The sequence below is a fragment of the Cydia pomonella genome, chromosome 17 (assembly GCF_033807575.1).
Source record: "Cydia pomonella isolate Wapato2018A chromosome 17, ilCydPomo1, whole genome shotgun sequence".
Classification (NCBI taxonomy): Eukaryota; Metazoa; Arthropoda; class Insecta; order Lepidoptera; family Tortricidae; genus Cydia; species Cydia pomonella.
The window spans coordinates 5,654,075-5,677,463 of record NC_084719.1 but is presented as its reverse complement, the minus strand read 5'-3'; the positions used below and the strand labels follow the sequence as shown (position 1 = coordinate 5,677,463).

The 23,389-nt window shown below is 34.7% G+C and overlaps 1 protein-coding gene and 1 long non-coding RNA gene across 2 annotated transcripts in view; one reads left to right on the top strand and one right to left on the bottom strand.

Moving 5' to 3' along the window:
• LOC133527289 (synaptotagmin-4) overlaps positions 1 to 23,178 on the bottom strand; it is an 80,938-nt gene extending 57,760 nt beyond the window's left edge. Inside the window, exon 1 of the mRNA XM_061864264.1 lies at positions 22,694 to 23,178. Coding sequence (XP_061720248.1) covers positions 22,694 to 22,745 — 52 coding nt within the window. The 5' untranslated portion in view covers positions 22,746 to 23,178. The remainder of the gene's footprint in view (positions 1 to 22,693) is intronic.
• On the top strand, positions 1,903 to 3,792 carry LOC133527003 (uncharacterized). Its single transcript, XR_009800805.1, has 3 exons — positions 1,903 to 2,311; positions 2,582 to 2,756; positions 3,256 to 3,792. It is a non-coding gene; the product is annotated as an uncharacterized LOC133527003 (long non-coding RNA).
• Positions 23,179 to 23,389: the final 211 nt, after the last annotated feature.

The window sequence follows — 23,389 nt, the reverse complement described above, 5'->3', positions numbered from 1 at the left end:
CGCGTCTGGCGGGCCAACACGGCATTGTCACAGACCTGTACAAAATGGTGTCTGACATACGAAGGGTTATGGTAGTATGACTATAGTAGTATAGATATAATAACGTGGGATAAGGGCAGGAGGAAGAAGATATATTTACATTTGTTAGGTACTATGAAATCAGTAAGTAATAAATATTTATGAGAAATGAAGATGGTGACATGATTAATGATTATACTTTTCATAAATGTTTAAAATTGTGTGAAAAATTTGATAAATGAGGTAACCGCTGCCGTCACGGTATTCAAAGTGGATCAGTTCGTTTTTTCTTTTTTTCTAACAATTTTTATTTTTTTCTAATACCTTTTGAACACGAATTTCTTTTTTAACGAATATCACCGAATGTCACCGAATTCATTGTAATTCAGAATTCTGATAATTATTTGTGTCGCATTTTCAAACTCTTTGTTCATTTGAAGGTTTTCCGCTGTTCGCGCCTTTTGTCAGTAAAACTATTGTTATAAAAATATAACAGTTTGGAGCTCGGAAAACATCGTATAATAAGGAAGGTACTAGATATAAATCCGTGCTTATGGAAATTCAATCCAAATCCAACGGCAGTCGCGTACATAGGGATTCAAATTGTCAGCTTATTTCTGATTCGTATTAGGCTTCAAAGTATCTATTCCACGGGTATTGATAATTAAGGAAAGAAGTTGATTTTTGTATTGTAGTCATGGAATAAAAAAGAATACACAGATAAAGTGTTATCCCTATATATAATATACTTAGATGCAAAAAGTAACTCGGTCTGTTTCTATGTTACCGTTTTACGCTTAAATTAGTTGAGCAACCAATTTCGATAAAATTTGGAATGAAGAATGGATATAGATTGAGTCCCAGGAAAGGGCACAGAACATATATGGCGTTATTCATAAACGCCTGCCAAGTCTTACAAGCCCCTGATAATCATTTGTCCTTGACTGTCATTTGTCAAAATGACAATTCATGTTTGTTTTTTTTTTTTTTTATGCTACCACAACATTTATTTATTGACAATAACAATATACATAATGGATATATACAGATGATTACTATAACTAGCTTATATCTAAAATAGGCCCTTGAGGCATTGTACCAAGGATGCTGGCGGCATTTCCTCGTTGTATCGCAATACTGATACGTTGGGCGAGGAAGCCGCCAGCTCTTCGGTCACCAGTTACGTCAACCAGACGTTTCGCGATTTCTCCAAAAAACTTGTGCGCGCTGGGACCCCATGGACCTAGAGTTTCAACGCCAGTTGTTTGTTTAGATAGGGGCAATAGTACATTGACTACATTGTGCAACGAGAGGGTAAGTGAAATTTTGAAAACGAGTATGCTATATTCTTACCCCCCGGAGTTACACACAAATGTTTTTCATCACACTCCCCCGGGAACAATATAGGCCTTTATCCTTCAGTACACCTGCATGAAATAAGATCTTTTTCGGTCATGTGTGATGAAAAATTTAATAAAGGTTTACTAAGTTTTATGAATGATGATGATAGTTATATCATATACACACACACACGAAGAACACACACACAGACACGAACACACACACACACACACACACACACACACACACACACACACACACACACACACACACACACACACACACACACACACACACACACACACACACACACACACACACACACACACACACAGACAGACGAAGGCAGATACAGGCAGGAGTTGGTAAAATGATTACCAATGTATAATGTTTAGTATGGTTCGTGTCATCCACGATGACGCGCAGGTTTATCAAATCTAACCTATAAGGATATTACGATTCAAGGCACGCGTCTTCGTGAATGACACGATCTATATAGTAAATACCCCTATAATGGAACAGGCACCAGTAATGGGATGGTATCAAGGGCCTGACACTCTTTGATAGAGAAAGATAGTCTTATTGCGATTCCTATAAGAGGAAAGAGAAAATAGTGCAATGCTTTGTCTTTATCACCGACCGGGTTTTTTTTCATGGTCGGGTTATGGCAGCTTAGGAAGGAGGCTGATGGCGATATACAGAAATTTATAAGAGTGAAAGAGACAAAATCCCGCAAGATGCCATACATTAAACTGTCAATCATATTGTCGAGAGTGCTAGTAAACAATGTGGTTTTCTTATTGTAGAAGTTTTATAAAGGGAATGATTGTGTTTATTAAGTATTTAATGGAGGTGTAAGAAGTTTTTACGTACAATTAACATGGTGGGGGTGTTCAGTGGTTGCCTACAAAAGCAATAGCTTGCGAAAATAAGCGGGTGTAACATTTCATGCGTAAGTACAAGTTTTTCGTATTTTGATCATGTATTTCTTTCTCAAATCTAACAGGAACCAAGTTACTGAGTTACATCATTAGTTGGATTATGAAAAACTTGATAAAATAGGAGATATCAGTAAATTATTGCTAAAAATAAAACAGAAAGTTTGGTTATGTAAACCAGTCAAATTCAGTAGTATTTTATTTAGGGTTGCAAACAAATAGAAAAAAAAGTCCCCTGCAATTACCCTATATTTCGGGAGTTTCAAGCTATTTGATATTTCCAGCTTTCCGACGGAGGATGAAATTGTTAAAGAATGGATTGCGGGAGCTGGAAAATCAAATTGGATGCCACACAAATACTCGCGTATTTGTTCCAAACATTTTGAACAACATTGTGTCCCCAAACTGGGCAAACGAACTTTCATCGAAAAGTTTTCTTTTCCAACCTTGTTCATACACGTAAGTTGGCTGTTATTAAATAAGTAATAGTAACTAGTGGGAATAACCCGTTACACTATACACTATATATTAGAGTTGGTACATCTTAACATAGGTCTCACAGTGTTTTGAAGTATTTATTTGGGTTCTTGAACTCTAACAAATTATTGGGGGTAATTCAGTAATCACCCCCAATAATTTATTAGAGTTAATTCCCAGTGGAATTAAAAATCCTACCTATTACCAGTGGGAATTTTATTTCCCAGTAGTTACCAGTGGTAAAAGGTGGGAATAAAGTTAGTGTAACTACCTGTGGTAAAAGGTGGACAAAAGTTCCTAGTAGTTACCACTAGTAACAACTTGGTGGTAACTAGTAGGAATAACCCGTTGTACTATTAAGACCACAGACTTAAATTTTTAAAGTATTTCTTTGGAGGCTTGGTACATGGGATTACGGATTATATGAGTATAAAACTCTAAAATAATGTAATTATTAAAATTGATTAATACTACCCCGCAGGAGAGGAGAGAGAACATTCTTTTCTTCATCATGTCATGGAAATCGTCCATTCGTGCACGTCGTCGTCGTGGCAGTCTCAACAGCATTCTGAAGCTATTATTGAACTTCATATAATTGATCCACAGGTTACAAGTGTATGTGTAAATAAAGTTTTCTTGACCCCCACAGTATGTACAACGCGCAACACGTAAGATTTTTTATTTAAACATAATTATTCGGTTTTAAGTAACAGTTTTAATGTAAATGACTATGTTAGCTTAAAATCATATACTGCGTATCTACTGAGGTGTCGCTCAAGCACACCGTCAAGAACCTTCGCTGCAATAGGGTTGTTTCCATTTTGAAATGCTTGTATTATATAATATATATATATATATATATATTTACCAAATTATGGCCTAAAATTCAATTTATTTGTGTTGTTCTCAAGTAAAAGGTACCACATTGTCGCTTATCATAAGAACGCTCTTACAGGTTGTACGTATAGAGAGCAAGCAAATTGTATCCTTATGGTAAGCGACTATGTGGTACCTTTTACTTGAGACGACACATTTAATTATTATTTCTAGTAAGTACAGTTATAATAATATAAGTTTTGAATAAATAAATTACCTCTTTTGATAGTTTATCCTTTTTATTCTAACAATCACCTAATCTTATATCAACTCAAAACTTCATATAGGTAAGTAAGGCTTACTTACAAGTTACTACAAAAACAAATAAACCGACTACTAGTTGCGATTATGTTCGCGATTTCTCTTGCGATACTTCGCAAGTTAGGGAGTCAAAATGGCGACTCACTATTACGTAATTTAAGTACTTGTTGCATCGTTTTCCTATTACATTTTAGGGTAATTTTTTGCGACCATGGTAACCCCATATTATGATGTCATGATGACGTCATATATGTCTTTCTCTTACCCCTGGTCGCTCGACTTCTTGTCTAGTTATATTGTATGTCTATGGATGGTATAGACAAATCCTGTAAAACAAGTATTTATCATCAGTTTTTAATCGCTGGCAACATTTTACCATAAACAAGAGCCAAAGAGCTGCTTAAGTTTAATTATTCATTGATATTTGTTAGTTTGAAAATTAATGACGCCATACATCCCATGGCTGGAGCGAAAAACTATAGTTTTAATTGGTTAATAATATTGAAACCACTTGCAGTATCATTCATTGAATACATAGAAAACATAAAGGACGAATTAGACCTTCAACTTTTAAAGCATAAAGCGGTAGAAATTTTACAGATGTCGGTGAAATATCAAAAATACTCAAATTTTTCTCTTAAATGTCCCATGATTGGTGCCGTTAACATTGTTCATAATAAATAAATAAATATTATAGGACATTATTACACAAATTGACTAAGTCCCACAGTAAGCTCAATAAGGCTTGTGTTGAGGGTGTTGTGTTTAATACCAAAATACCTATATTTTAGATGGATTAATACTGTCATGTAGGGCACATTCTGGGCCTACACGAGACACGACTGACCGAGCCTTAAACTATTACATGTTGTGGGGTCACGTCTGTTCGAAAATAGGACGGACATTTTTGGAAGAAAAGCAAGCTTTCATAAAGCTCTGCTTAGTTTGGAACTAGATTTATGTTAGTTTGCCCTCAAATATTATTTGTTATTTTATTATTTCCAGTGGTACACGAAATGAAATGTCACACAGTTTATGGATATATTTTTCATTTCGCATGGTCTGAAAGTGGGTCATTTGGTGTTCTACAAGGTATGCAGAAAGTGATAATATTTTACATTCCAAGTAAGTTTATTTATTTATTTTTTACGATTAACAATTAAAATAAGGTTTTAAATGGATTTGTTGGACGGTTTCCATTCTGACATTTAACTTCTCATTCTTTAAATAACGATACTTTTACCTAATTTGTTAGTTGAAAGTAGCCTTAAAAAGTACTTTGTAACTGTTGTACTCATGTTTTTTCTAATACGCCTGTATTTTACTTTCCTCGTATAAGAAATGAAAAGTACAGTGTTTAACTCGGGTAAAAGGCACCATTTCAGTCTCGGACTATTATAAACTAATATATATAAAAAACCTCGACAGAATTTTGTTTGTGTTCTGTTGGGAAAGTGTGGTAAGTAACAGTGGTGTAAATAGATATATTTAACACAGAGCTTGCAGGATTTACCTCATTTTAGCTGCCTACATAAATACAACGAGCATTTCTTGAACTACTTATACAACGTTGCATACAATTATACAATACATTTTGTACGACTACAGACGTCAAAATGAAAAAAAAAATGTCTATGGCGAAGTTTGTTTTTATGACGATCACTAGAAGGTGATGCACTTAGTTTGAAAACTGTGTTAATTTAGATTTTGTTAGGTTGGTAGCCATGAATCGCAGTATTGTTTTAGCGATTTTAAAGGACAAGTGCTGTTATGAGGAATAGACAATACAGACTTTTCTTCAAACCAATTATGTATGTTCTTCTATTAGTGTTCATGAATGTTATAAATGACAGATAATAGTAGAGGAGTAGAAAATAAACCTGATTTTATTCGTAAGATTAACAAAAATAATCTGCCCTTTTATTCCCAAAGAAAAAGAGATCGTGAATAAAATATAACAATCGAAAGAGTATATTCAGGGTTTTCCAACAAGTGTTATTAAAGAGATGCTAGATAAAACAAAGAGCTCTGACCGTAATGTCTATTATAATAACTCATTCAGCTGCTTTCCAGACACTTGTTTTACATAATGAATACACCAAATTACTTTAGGGAATTACCTTGAAGCCTTGTTTAAAATTCTCGGTTAGGATAACATTTGATTTACCCAGACTCAGACTTAAAGCCGTTACGGACGGGCGTATCGGACCGGTCGTTGCGGTCAAAATATCTCTTTTTTGCTCTCACTTATAGCTGCGTCCTTAACAGACGTACGGCGGACCACCTTACACACGATCGAACGTGCGCCGGATCGCACCAAGGTCGCGGTCCGGTGCGGCCCTCACTATTAATTTGGACTTACAGGCCAATTTAATCCAACCGATATTTTAACCATATTGGAGTCACATCAGTTTCATTCTTCTTATGAAACTGTGAAGTTAGCTCATCGACAATTATCAGGGCGATTCGATTTGTAGTTGACCAATCTCGTTCCGAAATGGTACTGATCTGACACTGACATATCAGTATCTAAAGTAGTAGTAACTAAAACTTGAATTGGCCTGGATATAGCGTGCGTCCCACGCCACGCGCGTAATCGGATTACCAAGCCGGCCCTTGAAACGGGAACAAACATGTTTTATATTGCCCGGCTCGCGTGTGTCGACGAAGAAGAAAATCCTGCCTTTGTTACATTTGGTTCGTATTGTGTAATATACAGCGTAATACAGTTTAGTATCTTCCCGTGCGTACACTTGGTATGAAACTGTGAAGTTTGCTCATCTACAACTACAACGATATCACGTGCACGTGCCACGCGCTCAAAGTACTTCTCTGCCCTTGAATCGGGAACAAACATGTTTTATACCGTCCAGTTGATCACGTGTCTTGGAGAAGAGGAAATCTTGCCTTTGTTATATTTGATTTGTATATTACCTATACAGCGTAATACAGATTAATATCTTCCCGTGTGTACACTTGGTACCCATACTTAATCAGGTCATAAGTTGTGTAACAACGGTTTTGACTGATAAAAAAGCTATAGGTACAGAGGGCTTACCGCGAACCACGTTCGACGTGTTGCCTCCCTGTCACACTTACGTACGAATTTACAAGTGCGACAGAGGGGTAACGTCGAACGTGGTTCGCGGTAGGCTCTCAGATCCCTTATGATTTCTGAGTCGTGATCCAGACCCACTTTGTTGACTCTGTAAATGATCCACATGATCGTATGATAGTATTTGATTAAAAGATTAGTAGTTTATTTTTTCTTATTTTTGAACTAAAATTAATCTTATACTACGTAATCATGGTCATGGTCACCCTATGACTTGACATACGCTATATTATGGAAAGCGACAAGACGTCACATTGAGTAGGGTGACCAAATTGTATGCAAAAATGTTTTTTTCTACTTGTCATCTGAAAAATAATCATCATTAATGGCGATAATAAATAATTAGTAACATCATTAGGCTCGTCTTTGAATTATGTATGATGTCTTGTTTTCTTGCTTCACGACTCCGAAATCAGTCTGTATATGAGTTGAAAGCTTATTTTATGATTAATTACTTACAATATAATTGAACGTGATTTGCTGTCTCAGTTTTGCTTAATTCTATGTAATATTCAGGAAAATTTTATAAAAAAACATGCAAAAAAATACGCGACCTGTTCAAGGTGATTTTGATCACTATTTATTTGTTTTTCTTTTTTACATGGTTTAATCTTACATGAAACAAAAGCTGGAACTTTTATCTTTATCTTGATAACTATGCCGATTGTTATGTCTAATAATTATTGATTTGATAATAACCTAAAATTTTACGAAATATAATAAGATTTTTACTTGGTGATTATCGTATATTTCAATGGTACCTAAACAACATTAGGGCAGTTTTTATATTTACATTGCAAAAAACACCCCAATCATATTTTTTTAATATCAAATAAATTAAAGAAAATAAATATAGCGCCATACATACCTGGGATAATTATCAAAGACTAATATTATCTGGATAATTTTGAACCCTGCTAAATGGCAAATGATTCTAAACAAGGCAGTAAAAGTATCATATATTTTTATTAAGGTACCTTTATTGCTCGATCTAGGAGGCTACACAAGTAATACCAGGCTCTACGCGTAGCACCTGCTACGCCGTAGACCGTCGACGCGGCTACGACCTACGGGCATTAAGATTAAATGGCTGTCGGCCCGATTCGAAGAATGAGATACGATAACGAGAGATTTTTTTGGAAATATTAACCTAAATCATTTCCACGTCTTCTTAAATCCTGAAAGAGTCAAAACACTTCCCGTCCCGTTACGCATCACGCACGCTATGTCAACTGTCACTTCCGGACGTTTATTAGATACAAACATGTGTAACAACGTGCCGGTCACGACTGTAAACTCTCCAGACAAATATGATTGCTTCTATTGTGGTCTTTCCTGTCACTTCTTGGAAATATTAGACGAACGGCCTGACTCGAAGAATGAGATACGATAACTATAAGTTCTGGTTTAGATAAGTTTTCATTTAGATACCGTTTGTATGTCGTATAATTGACAGAAGCAGCTGGATTCGGACAACCAATGTCACTTTGACGTTAGAAATATCGTAGATAGATCTTATTGCGATCACAGTGGAATTGAAATAAACGTCAATTTTGACATGTCGTTTAGTTACCCATCTTTTAAAGGTCTTTTCGAGATCTTAAACGTGTCTTAATCAATCTTCGAATCGGCCGCTAGGGGCATTACGATTAAATGGCTCTATCACGCCGTATAGATATTTACGGCCCAATTTTAACTTTAAAATTTTTCAAATATTAGATCAGAACAAAAACGTCACTTTTGACACTGATATATCGGATCCAAATCGTATGTAGAGCTATTATTTGAAGTGTCTTAAAGATACATATAAATTATAAAGCGCAATTTAGGTTTTATTAAGGGGGTCCTTAACGCCAATAACCTTCGGTCTAAATCCCTTAGTTTTCTGTTCTTTGTACTCGTAGCTTATCATATTAACAGCAACGGCTGTAAGCAATATACTCGTAGTATTTTACTTCAAAGTTCACTGTCTTCGAGATATTTGGCATCAAAGTTAAATAATTTTAGGCCAAAAAACTGGTTTACTGGCCATAACTTTTGTGTTAATTAGTTTAAAATTAAAATCTCTGACCAGTTTTTAGAGACGTCAAAGACGAACCCATATGTGTAGATTTCGTCCATATAAAATCCTTCACAACAATCTAGTAACGAAAAAGTGTTTTTTAGACATTGTATAAAATACTATAAAAATATAAGTGTCCATTTCTTTCAAAATCCGGCAGACCAGAATGGAGATAAAAGATTGAAGAACCGATATGTCTTATGATTCTATTTATAGTGCAAATATAGCAGTAACGACTCAAAACTAGTCAAAAATCGATGAAAACCGCGGGGAGCCCCTTAAGAGGCTGTCAACACCCAATGTCCTTGAAATTGATGTTACTTAAACAGTTTTTCAAGAAAGACTATTTGCTTTAGTCAAGTAAGAAAAATATATGTTCATATTAATTATATTTCAAAGACCGTGGTTGTACTCGATACATGATTGAACGAAATCGGCTCGATAGAAAATAATTGCAAATATTGGTCTTAAATTCACAATTAAACGGTTCTATGTCTTTATTGTTTTGACTTATGATGAGTCTGCAATTAAAATCACAATTTCCAAACATTTATATCTAAACCGCTATTGAGTAAAATGTTACACTAATAATCCACTTTTTTATAAAAATATTTTTCTTATTATTCCCTTGCCCAGGCCCAGTAACATGCGACAGTGCTATCTCATTTACTCCGATACAAATAGACAGTGTGCGCGCTTTAGGTATTGACAGCCTCTTAATATGACGTTGACATTATTAATTACTTAAAAAAAGTCGTGCGTCCAATGATAATCCCTATGACAGTATTTTTTAACGGAGTAGCTGTCACGTACAATGTTTTAGACATACTTTGGAAGTTTAGCACATGAATTTATTTAGAAATGTAACATTTAAGTTACAAAAATACGATAAAAACACATTTGTTCAATTATTTTTTAAATTAAGCCTATCCAAAAGCGACTTGGACGAACTGTCGCAAGGATTTCGGGGAAGCAATCCGGTTTGATTAGTTTCAGAATTAATTCCAGTCTCTGAAGCGGAAAAAGTAAGAAGAATTAGTTAATGAAATTACGAGAAAGAGTAACTTAAAATGGTGGGGACTGATTATTTATAAGTAATAGGTTAAGAATGGTTATTTTCAATCTTCTATAATAGTATTGTATACAATCGTGATATAATAGAGAGCTTTTCAGTCGAGTACCGTGTTTAGGCAATGAAGCTTGCTGAGTTGCCTAAGTAAGGTACGAGATTGAAAAGCATGATTAAATCACTATTCATTCAGTCATCTAAAATAATATTTTTTTTACTATAAAACCTAAATAATTAATGAAAATTGGTAAGTACCTTAGTAGACAAAACTGTAGTATAAAAGACAGAAACGCGCGAAGCCAAGCGTTTAGCCTATTCTATAGGAGCGTGGTGGTACCAATTTTTTTTATAGTTTACTACAGCGTATCGAAATATTGTAGTTGATTTGGGATCCCATCCATGAAAAGTACGCAATTATAGTTTGGTATACGAAAGATTAATTCAACCATTGCAGTCGCGAAGCAGAAAAATAAATTTCTAGTACATTACCGTGCGCGCCGCTTCTTCAAACACCAATACTTAATTTTAAAAGGCTATCTATACATAAAAAACTGTTATACATATAAAGCCGGACCAGTAATATATGATCACGCGCCATATTACGGAATTTCATTGGAACTAAATTTTTCACACTAAACTGAACTGTCACCCTCTACATGAGAATAAAAGCGCCTTCTTAACAATGATCATATATTTTCTGGTTGGGCTTTAATATATTAGAAGAACACCGCCTTAATTCGGCGTATCCCGAACATGTCCTAATTGCATTGTCGGCAAACCAAATTACGCCGCCAATGAAATAATGCGGGCATCACTAATCTAATTGTTTGAGGAGTTCCGAACCACATTGTCATTGGATAGCTTTTGTTTTATTTGTCTTTGTACTGTCTGTTCTAACCAACGGCCCGATTCGAAGAATGATTAAGACACGTTTAAGTTCTTGGAAAGCTCTTTAAAATATCGATAGCTAAACGACATGTCGAAATTGACGTTTATTTCGATTCCGCTGTGATCCCAATAAGATCTATCTACGATATTTCTAACGTCGTGTAAGTGAAATTGGTTGCCCGAATCGAGCTGCTTCTGTCAATTATATGACATACTAACGATATCTAAATGAGAAATTATCTAAACCAAAACTTATCGTTATCGTATTTCATTCTTCGAATCGGGCCGCAAGATACTTTAGTAAATATTACAACCTCCCACAGGAATTCAATTTATACACTTACTGTATTACCTGCCTTAGGTAGGCGTAAAGGACATTTTCAACTGACTTTCAGGACAACTTATTTATAGATAGTATAGGAAGATGGTCCAGTGGGAAAGAGCTTTCACTGTTCGCTTAGCAAATTAATATTTACCAATATATTTAAATTACAATAACAGTTTTGAATGATTCACGGGTAGTTTTACGAGACTTAAAATCGGGAAATAAAATATCGCTTAAAATCGAGAGCTCAAAATCAATATAAAATGTAATCACGATCCAAATGCGGTCGATTTAAGCCTATATTTGTATTATTTAATTTGCAGGATATCTTCTAATTTATTTGTAACCGACTTCAAGATTTCAAAAGAGGAGGTTATCAATTCGGTTGTATGTGTTTTTTTAATGTTTGTTACTCCATAACTCCGTCATTTTTGAACCGATTTTGAAAATTATTTTTATGTTTTAATTTATATATATATACAGATTGGTCCCGTTTTTGTCAAAACTCAGTTCTGACAACAATAATCTTGCTTTCACCGGTCTCCCTCATTGAAGTCAGTTTTTTTTCTTAAAATTTATTATTATTATTCATGCATTATTAGTTTTAAGTATAGTTGACGACCGGTCTAGCCTAGTGGGTAGTGACACTAGTGACCCTGCCTATGAAGCAAATGGTCCTGGGTTCGAATCCCGGCAAGGGCACTTATACAGATATTTGTTCTTGAGTCATGGATGTTTTCTATGCATTTAAGTATTTGTATATTATATATATCCTTGTCTGAGTACCCACAACACTAGGCTTACCGTGGAACTAAGTCAATTTGTGTAAGAACGTCCCTGTAATATTTATTTATTTTATTTATTTTATTTATTTTATTTATTTTATTTATTTTATTTATTTTATTTATTTTATTTATTTTATTTATTTTATTTATTTTATTTATTTTATTTAAAAGTCAAAAAGTCAAAAGTCAAAATATTCTTTATTCAAATAGGCCTAGCAACAAGCACTTTTAAATCGTCAAATTTTACAAATATCATCTTAATCTAAATATCAGAGCAATTTATTGATGCAGTTATTATTGTTCTAAAAAAAACATTGTACTATTATAGATATGGTAAACTTAATAATAAGAATTTCACAAAAGGATCGTCAAACATCAAAATTGTATAAAAATACTAGTCTAGAACCTTTCTAGAATAAAATCTAAATGTCAAATAATACGGTATATATATACATTGAATTATCAATTTCATCATTAATAACATAACAATAAATAATTCATTCTTTACAATCACACTTAATCCCACGGTGTTTCATCATTCATGTAGTCTTGTGTGCTATAATAGGCTTTAGAGATAAGCTTACGTTTTACATAATTTTTAAATTTACTAACAGACAATTCAGTTATAATATTAGGAAGTTTATTGTAAAATCTTACACAATTACCCATGAATGATTTCTTAATTTTATGGAGCCTAGTGAAGGGCACTGCGAGCTTATGCTTATTTCTAGTATTAATATTATGTATTTCACAGTTTTTCTTAAAAATGTCAATGTTTTTATGTACATACAGAATATTCTCATAAATATATTGACAGTGCACTGTCATTATGTTAATGTCCTTAAACTTATCTCTAAGTGTGTCTCTATGGTACATTTTATATATTGCACGAATAGCCCTCTTCTGCAGAACAAAAATGGTATTTATCTCTGAAGTACTGCCCCATAGTAAAATACCATATGACATAATGCTATGAAAGTAACTAAAGTAAACTAATCGAGCTGTTTTCACGTCTGTTAACTGACGGATCTTGCTCACTGCAAAAGCTGCAGAACTCAGTCTATTCGAGAGATTAGCAATATGGGGACCCCATTGTAGTTTAGAATCTAAAGTTATACCAAGAAAAACTGTGCTATCTACTAGTTCCAATTCCTCATCCTTGACAATGACACTTGTTTGCTCATTCCTTATGTGACTTGTAACAAACTTAATGCACTTAGTCTTTTTCTCATTTAACAATAAATTATTAACATTAAACCAATTTACTACATTAGAAATAGCATTGTTTACATCACTGCAAGCTTGTTGCTGTCGTTTGACTTTGAAAATAAGTGAGGTATCGTCTGCAAACAATACTATGTCATGGTGGGTCTTTACAAGGTAAGGCAGGTCATTAATGTAGATAAGGATTTATTTTATTTATTTTATTTATTTCATTTATTTCATTTATTTCATTTATTTCATTTATTTCATTTATTTCATTTATTTCATTTATTTCATTTATTTCATTTATTTCATTTATTTCATTTATTTCATTTATTTCATTTATTTCATTTATTTCATTTATTTCATTTATTTCATTTATTTCATTTATTTCATTTATTTCATTTATTTCATTTATTTCATTTATTTCATTTATTTCATTTATTTCATTTATTTCATTTATTTCATTTATTTCATTTATTTCATTTATTTCATTTATTTCATTTATTTCATTTATTTCATTTATTTCATTTATTTCATTTATTTCATTTATTTCATTTATTTCATTTATTTCATTTATTTCATTTATTTCATTTATTTCATTTATTTCATTTATTTCATTTATTTCATTTATTTCATTTATTTCATTTATTTCATTTATTTCATTTATTTCATTTATTTCATTTATTTCATTTATTTCATTTATTTCATTTATTTCATTTATTTCATTTATTTCATTTATTTCATTTATTTCATTTATTTCATTTATTTCATTTATTTCATTTATTTCATTTATTTCATTTATTTCATTTATTTCATTTATTTCATTTATTTCATTTATTTCATTTATTTCATTTATTTCATTTATTTCATTTATTTCATTTATTTCATTTATTTCATTTATTTCATTTATTTCATTTATTTCATTTATTTCATTTATTTCATTTATTTCATTTATTTCATTTATTTCATTTATTTCATTTATTTCATTTATTTCATTTATTTCATTTATTTCATTTATTTCATTTATTTCATTTATTTCATTTATTTCATTTATTTCATTTATTTCATTTATTTCATTTATTTCATTTATTTCATTTATTTCATTTATTTCATTTATTTCATTTATTTCATTTATTTCATTTATTTCATTTATTTCATTTATTTCATTTATTTCATTTATTTCATTTATTTCATTTATTTCATTTATTTCATTTATTTCATTTATTTCATTTATTTCATTTATTTCATTTATTTCATTTATTTCATTTATTTCATTTATTTCATTTATTTCATTTATTTCATTTATTTCATTTATTTCATTTATTTTATTTATTTTATTTATTTTATTTATTTTACTTATTTTACTTATTTTATTTATTTAAGTATATTTCTGTGCCCTTGCAGAGTGTCGCAAGTGAATTGTATACCCAATTAAACATTTTGAATTTAATAACAGACGCTTGCGTGATGGCTGTCTCTCTAGATCTAATAAAGAGCTGCTTCTTGCTTTCACAGATATTGGGTAAGTGTATTTTAAATAAATAATGTGCCGATCTCTATTCTTCTAACCGAAAAAGACTAAAAACCGGCCAAGTAGCGGCAACAGAAATACATCATCTAGCTATCACGGTTCATGAGATACAGCCTGGTGACAGACGGACGGACGGACGGACAGCGAAGTCTCAGTAATAGGGTCCCGTTTGACCCTTTGGGTACGGAACCCTAAAAAGTAGTAAACATTTACCAAATTCCTAAAGTAAGAACCTAAAATCTAAACAAATGACGAACTTCGGTCACTAACTTCTACAATCTCTGAATAAATATCTCATTAAATATTTCAAGTCCTAAAATACCTTGTCGAAATTGGGATAGACGTGAAATTCGAATTTGAGATACATTAAATCGTAATTAGATTAGCAGACTTAATCCCGGCTTCGCTCGCAATTAGGACAGGTGGATTGGAGGCCAATTCGAAACGTACAAATTTCAACTTGATCTCGTAATATTATTATCCCAAATAAAGGATAAGTCACGCTAGACCAGCCCGTGCCCGGGCCGGGGCGTCCGACACGTCATTTTCTATGACGGCTGATCAGTGATCACCCGGCCCCGGCCCGGTCTAATTATAGTTATAATATACTAAAATATATCTCAATTATAATAACTGATACACAATAAATATAAAAAATGCCTTATACTTAGGCTACCAAACAGTACCCCTCGTGTAAATATTTTCGACAGCGAAACGTGACGTACGCGTTTGCGTTAAGTGTCATTTTGTATGAGATTTTTGACTTTCCAAAACGTCCCGCTTGGTGCGCTGTTCAAAAACCCATACAAAATGAGACTTAACGCAAACGCGTACGTCACGTTTCGCTATCGACTAAATTTACACTAGGGGTACAGGATAGATAGTGTAGCCTAAATAAATTGCCAGTTGGTAATGTTAACTAATAATATGCATAAAAATACGAAACCCCAATTAGTGTCAACTTCTTTCTTAATGTCAATTATACTATCCGCAAAACTATCTGGCCGGTCAGGTCATAATGCCAACTCTTTCACTCTTGGTTGGTCTTAACAAGAGTAAAGGAGATAGCATTATCATCTCAGTGGCCAGTTAGTTTTGCGGCAAGTGTAACTAACTAAACTGATATTTAAACAAACACGTACCTCTTTCAACTCTCGTATAACAAACAATTTAGTTTATTCGTGTAAGTTCGTAACTTACTGTGTAAATGAAATTTAGCTTGTCACTGTTAGTGGTGACGTACATAGCTCAGGACAACTACGGAAGGTGGAGATAAGGAATGGAATCTCCATGTACCAAAAAGTGTCATCAAAAAACCTTAAATAGGTGGCGCTACAATACCTAGAGTACTTGAAAAGAAAATCAAATCATAGACAGCGCACTTCACTCCGCCAATAACGCCTAGGTTCTTAGCTACTCTAGCGCTACTCTGGAGAGATTTGGAACTATTATTTATAGCTGACCACTGGACACTTCTGCATAAGTTCTGCCTATGGAGATTGCGTTCCTTAACTCTACCTTCCATAAGGACAACTACGGAAGGTGGAGATAAGGAATGGAATCTCCATGTACCAAAAAGTGTCATTAAAAAACCTTAAATAGGTGGCGCTACAATACCTAGAGTACTTGAAAAGAAAATCAAATCATAAACAGCGCACTTCACTCCGCCAATAACGCCTAGGTTCTTAGCTACTCTAGCGCTACTCTGGAGAGATTTGGAACTATTATTTATAGCTGACCACTGGACACTTTTGCATAAGTTCTGCCTATGGAGATTGCGTTCCTTAACCCTACCTTCCATAAGGACAACTCTTAATAAACCGTGTCACAATATGCCCCTGGCAATGGTACAGAAGGCAAAAAATGTAATATGCAGCCGCATAACTTAAAAAGTACGATTTTTAATCAGAAATCGCGAGAGAGATCCACTGCGAGTTGTGTCAAGTATCAGGCCATTTATTCTAACTTGTACTTTCAAGTCTGACTTAAGTCGCGTTTCAATAACGTCTAACCGTCACATTCCTGACAAAATGTATGGGATTTGACATTAACCGTCAATTTTGTGACGATTGCTAACCGGCCGTTAATGGTTAACTGTTAGGTTAGGTCACCTAACACGGTGAAAATGCCCATCATATCAAAAACAAATTAAGTCGAGATTCGAATAAGCCCCCTGAGTTTAGCTAACATAAATTGAAGGCGACGACCTCTTACCAGCAGAAGGTTGATAAAATATTTACTGAACAAGCTATATTTATATTAAGAACAAACAATATTACTGACAAACTGTCAAATGTGTTGAATGAACACAAATTGAATCTGACAAATTTAGGCAAAAATTTATGAAATATTTGTGCGTCATTTTATTACTTTTATACTCAGGCCTAGCGGTAAGAGCGTGCGACTTGCAATCCGGAGGTCACGGGTTCAAACCCCAACTCGTACCAATGAGTTTTTCAGTACTTATGTACGAAATATCATTTGATATTTACCAGTCTCTTTTCGGTGAAGGAAAACGGACTAATCCCAACAAGTTTACCCTCTGGGTTGAAAGATCAGATGGCAGTCGCTTTCGTAAAAACTAGTGCCTACGCCAAATCTTGGGATTAAATGTCAAGCGGACCCCAAGCTCCCATGGGCCGTGACAAAATGCTGGGACAACGCGAGGAAGAAGAAGGAGACTTGTTGTTGGCAAATTGCATACATATTGTCAGGATTGTGACAGTTAGACGTGACAACTTAACCTACAGATTGAAATAAAATAGTATTTTACACAATCGTGATATAATAGAGAGCTTTTTGAGTCGAGTACCGTGTTTAGGCCACGAAGCTTGCTGAGTTGCCTAAGTAAGGTACGAGATTGAAAAGCTTGATTATATCACTATTGTATACAACACTTTTTCTACGAGTCACCAAACTAATACTTTTTATAACCATAAAACCTAAATAATAAATGAAAATTGGTAATTATATACATAGTCAAAAATCTAGTATAAAAGACATAAACGTGCGACTATTTGTCGCCCGTTTAGTATTTTCAATGAAAGCGCGGACACACGTGATTGGTCCATTTTTTTATAGTTGACTACAGCATATCGAAATGAATATTATAATTGAGTTGGGAGCCCATACATGAAAAGTACATAATTATATAGTACACAGTATAGTTTGGTATACGATATCTTAATTCAACCGTTACAGTCGACGAGTAGAAAAATACGATTGACTTTTCCTCCGAACGAACAAGTATTGAGCCAAATAAGATGATACTGCAAAGTGGGACAAACTTCATATCATGGCCGCAATTCAATCGTGATCATTAAATTTGCATTGGATTGCTCAACTCTTCAGCCGAGTGCATGCGGGCTGTCTGCATTCAGCAACCACCAATGCAGAGTAAATAAACTCATATTATATTCATTTATCTACTACGAATATCATATATATAATCCGCGTAACTAAACTACAAAACTTAAAACCTAGATCTAAAAATAAATAATAGTAGTTTTAAAATAAAATACTAAAAACTATCCCCCTGCGCTGCGGCATGGTGCTAGCAGCATTTCCTCGCTGTATCGCAAGACTAATTCTTTGAGCGAGGAAGCTGCCAGCTCTGCGGTCACCGGTGACCTCTGTCATCCTTTTGGATAGTTCCTTAATCAGGTAAAGGGCGCTCGGACCCCACGGACCAAGGGTCTCGACGCCAAATGGTACGAAATTGTATTCGGCGCCGAGACCCCTATATTTAGTCTTTTTTAATTTTTCAGCAGAAGTGCCGTGGAGATAAGACGGGGTTAGGGTGTCTACACAGATGGCGTCCCACACCAGCCCCCATCCCAATTTCCACGGAATTAGTGTCATTACATCCGGTTTCTTACCATCATCTTCTATAATGCGGGGGCTCAAGTAGAGCTTGCAATAGACTATTTAACTAAATTTAATTTATCTGAGAGGATTGTAGTGGCGACAAACTGATGGAACGATTTTAACCTTTTAACCGCTTAGACAGAGTACAGAGAGCACCGTGGCTGAGTGCTATACCCATGTAATAAAATTAGTGTTGTTATCAAACGTATAAGTGTTAAATAGTACATTACGGTACAAGTGCGAAAAATAGGAATATAGAAAATCCTCCCTTCGGTCGTGTGAATTTTCAACATAGTTTCGTACTATGGTAATTATCGCACTAGTGCGGTAAAGTAGCACCATATGTACGGTAAAAAATTTGCTTTTGAAAACATTCAGTCGGCACATCCGTAGAGTGCGGTACATTCGAAGAAAAAGCGAGTAAAATAGAGGCGCTACTCCAAATTTGCTGTTTGTGGAAAAAGGTGCCTGTCGATCCATTCTAAACCGTGTCCTGAAACGATTACTTACTCGTGTTGTACTTATTTTATTGCCAAAAGGTAAAAGAGACTCAAAATTATTTTATAACCTACCATAACGCTGCACTTTCAGGCCTTTTCCGAACGAAATCGACAAACAACAATCGTAGCTGACAGTAAAAATGTCTAAGATAGTCACTAAATCTAACATGGGTGAGATTTTATAGTAAAAGAACCTTATTCGGTCACGTAAATTGATCTGTTTTTGGAAAGTGTTTGAATTGCCTTGTATTGCCTAAAGGCTATATACAAGGTGTAACAATAATTGAGGAGGAAAAACCGACTGACCGATCTTCTCTTTCCTAATCAAAATAAGATACCGAATATGTCGTTATATTAAACGAATTCGTTATATTTTATATTAAGCCTGTATAATGCATAACCAATGCTTTTCTAACTAACAAACTATCTCGTAACTATCTCATTGGAGACCAGAGCCTCTACTCGTGATAGCCAGTGTTTGGATGACCCAGTTAGCTCGGTGGATTACCCATAAACGCTTAGCAATGGACTAAGTTATATGCGCTTGGGATTATCCAACTATAAGCGAAACTTGACACGTCATAGAAAATAGCTCGGCTTATGTGTTAAATGTGTTAAAACTGTTGCCATCAACTTCCACAACAAGTGTTAAATCATCCTACTTCAAATAGATTATTTATTTATGTAATTATATAATTTAGGTTTTAGTTATGTTTTATGATACAATTTATACGTGGCCTGTAGCTTGATTATACAGCGTGTATTTTAAATAAGTCTGTATACTCGAAATAATTAACTTCCATTGTTTTACGAAAAAAATAACTTTTATTTTTTCTTATAAAACAATTCAGCATTGTATTCTGTTGCTTACTGTTGCTGCTGTGCATTCTGTTAGCTAAGGGTAAAAGTGTTTCACGGCACTGATTGGCGGTGCATGATCGGGTTTTTGGATACCACACCGCAGTATATCAAGTTAAAAGCAGTAATATGGATACGCTTTAAGCCCGCGATACCTTTTAAACTGCTCGAAAAAAACGCTTTTTTAGTTTAGTTATCTTATTTATAAAATAAGCAGTTACTGAAGTCATCCACTCCGAGTGGTAGCCGATACCCCGATCACTGCTGATTGGACCGTGATATATGAATTGCTCGTTTAATCTCTTAAAACAGTAGTCCGATATATAAGACATACAATATCCAGCTCATTTCGCCGCAGCCTAAGATAAAACTTCGTGTAACTTCGTACCGGCGGCGATACAAGCACGCTCGATGAAAAATTCTAAGCGGTTAAAGGTTAAAGGTATAAGATACGGACCTAAATAAGAAAGATAAGATGAGAAGGTTATTCTCCGTAACAGCATCGTTAGGTAGGTACCTACTTTTGTAAGTTCCAGCACGAATTTACTTTCGTGACGAAATTAAGAACTTCAACGAACTAATTCAATTGGAGAAGTCACTGTTAAATGGAGAAATAAGGGAAGGGAAGCTCAGTTTCTGCAGTGCATCTTTGCGGACGTTGTTTGCGCAACAAGATGCCGCTGTCTCAATGCGCTTCTCGGCTTTAGGCTAGATTGGGTTGGTAACTATGACTGTTGTGTTTAACAGAAATTATATTGATTGATAAGACAGACACCTCAGATTTTGCACTGCCTTCTTGCGGGGGTTGTGTTTGCACAAGATTGAGCCGCTTTCTTAATGCGCTTGTCGGCTTTAGGCTAGATTAGTTTGGTAACTATGTTGTGTTTAACAGATATTATATTGATTGATAAGTCAGACACCTCCGTTTTTGCACCGCCTTCTTGCGGGAGTTGTGTTTGCGCCACAAGATTGAGCCGCTGTCTCAATTCGCTTGTCGGCGTTAGGTTAGATTGGGTTGCTAAGTATGTTATGTTTAACAAAAATTATATTGATTGAAAAGACAGACATCTTCGTTTTTGCAGCGTCGTCTTGCGAGGGTTGTGTTTGCGCCATAAGATTGAGTCGCTGTCTCAATGCGCTTGTCGGCGTTAGGCTATAGATTGAGATGGTAACTATGTTGTGTTTAATGGAAATTATATTGATTGATAAGACAGACACCTCCGTTTTTACACCGCCTTCTTGCGGGGGTTGTGTTTGCGCCACAAGATTGAGCCGCAGTCTCAATGCGCCGTCGGATTCAGTTGGTGAGGTTACCATGTAGTATGTAGGTATGTTGTCTTTGGCTGAAATAATATTGTAAGGACATCTATAGGTACTTATCTCAGGCGTTGGAAAAGAAGTTGCGCAATGATATTTTAGTACCTATAATTTAGCTGTGTTGAAATTTAAAATAGTTTAAATATTTAATTTTTACTTGATTAACGTAATAAAAATCAGCTTCACGCAGACAGGTCTTCAGCAGAATATGAACCAGCTATGGCTGACCAGGATAATTTCTTACCAAGCGCTTCAGTTAAACGGTAGACCCATCATTGTCATAGATTGGTATTATACACGAAGAAGTTGCGCAATGATATTTTAGTACCTATAATTTAGCTGTGTTGAAATTTAAAATAGTTTAAATATTTAATTTTTACTTGATTAACGTAATAAAAGTCAGCTTCACGCAGACAGGTCTTCAGCAGAATATGAACCAGCTATGGCTGACCAGGATAATTTCTTACCAAGCGCTTCAGTTAAACGGTAGACCCATCATTGTCATAGATTGATCCTTCGCCTACCTTCTTCGTACCTTCTGTAGGTACGGATTAAACGAAAGCCAATGATAGAAGACCTCAAGACCTACCCAATTGACCCCCATTTTGGTTATTGGTTATAGTCGTGAGTTGTGTCTTTGCGGCCTTAAATTTGGATTCGGATTAAAAACAAATATTGATTAAGCTCCTTCTTATATTGTTATTAGAACAAACCCCATTGAATTTAAAATTGATTCAGGCAAGGTTCACCTAGGTACTCATTGACTTTACCTTGATCTAAAATAACATAGTGCGAATGAAAAATTTGGAGGTATTGTTTTTACCTGTGTTTTAAATACATCCCTGGTTTGATTATTCGCATAGCTTGAGTACCTACTCTTTGGAAACAGGAAGAAGAGGAATGTTATAAAAATTACCTTAGTCTATTATAAAACACCAAACGAAGTTTTTAATATGTATGATTATAAAAGATTATGAAATTTAATATCTATTACTCAAATGACCTACCAATCTTTTTCCTTCGTGTATATCAAATACGCTTATCTAATAAGACTGAAACATGGTCCACAGGGCAAAGTTGAAAAGGTTTATATTTTGTCTACAATCCGATGTTATTGCGCATCATTTGCTGATACTCATTCCAGCTGTTTTGATGGTCAATAAAAACTTCTCAGTGAAGAATACATTCAGTATATTATTCCGTTTGGTTTTAAAACAGGATAGATTAGTTTAAATGCTTATTATTTAACTTTAACTTACAAGGATCAACGGGCGAGATCGCAGGCCCGTCGGGCGCTGCCAGGATCTTCATGGTGATGGCCCCCGGAAGAACACTGCTGGACACAGACACCTTGACGTTTTTTGCACACTATTCAGTCCCGAAAAATCCTCTCAAATCAGAAATATGTCGTGAAACTCGCGAGGCCAACAGGCTGTTGTGCGACCTGAGTTGCACTATCGATTGTGGGAGGAGGCGAGTGCGCGTGTGCGGACCGCGGTCGAGCCTGCGCGCGCCGCCGGCGGCCATGTTGTGGCGGAAAGACGTCATTTGCCGCCAATTGTGAGGTTGACAGGTGACAGATGTGGTTCCGGTCGTAGTTTATTTTCTAGTCGTTTCCCGAGGCTTTTTGTTGCAGCAGCTGGGGTTTTATTTTGCTTATTTTATGTGGAGTGATTATTTAATTGCGGAATAATACTTTATTCAACATTTACCAGACTTTTATCTACCAGTTAGACGTTTTTATTGAACGTGTCACGTTACGTTAGCTCCTGCGATCCTTTTTAGGGTTCCGTACCCAAAGGGTCAAACGGGACCCTATTACTGTGACTTCGCTGTCCGTCCGTCCGTCCGTCCGTCCGTCTGTCACCAGGCTGTATCTCATGAACCGTGATAGCTAGACAGTTAAAATTTTCACAGATGATGTAATTCTGTTGCCGCTATAACAACAAATACTA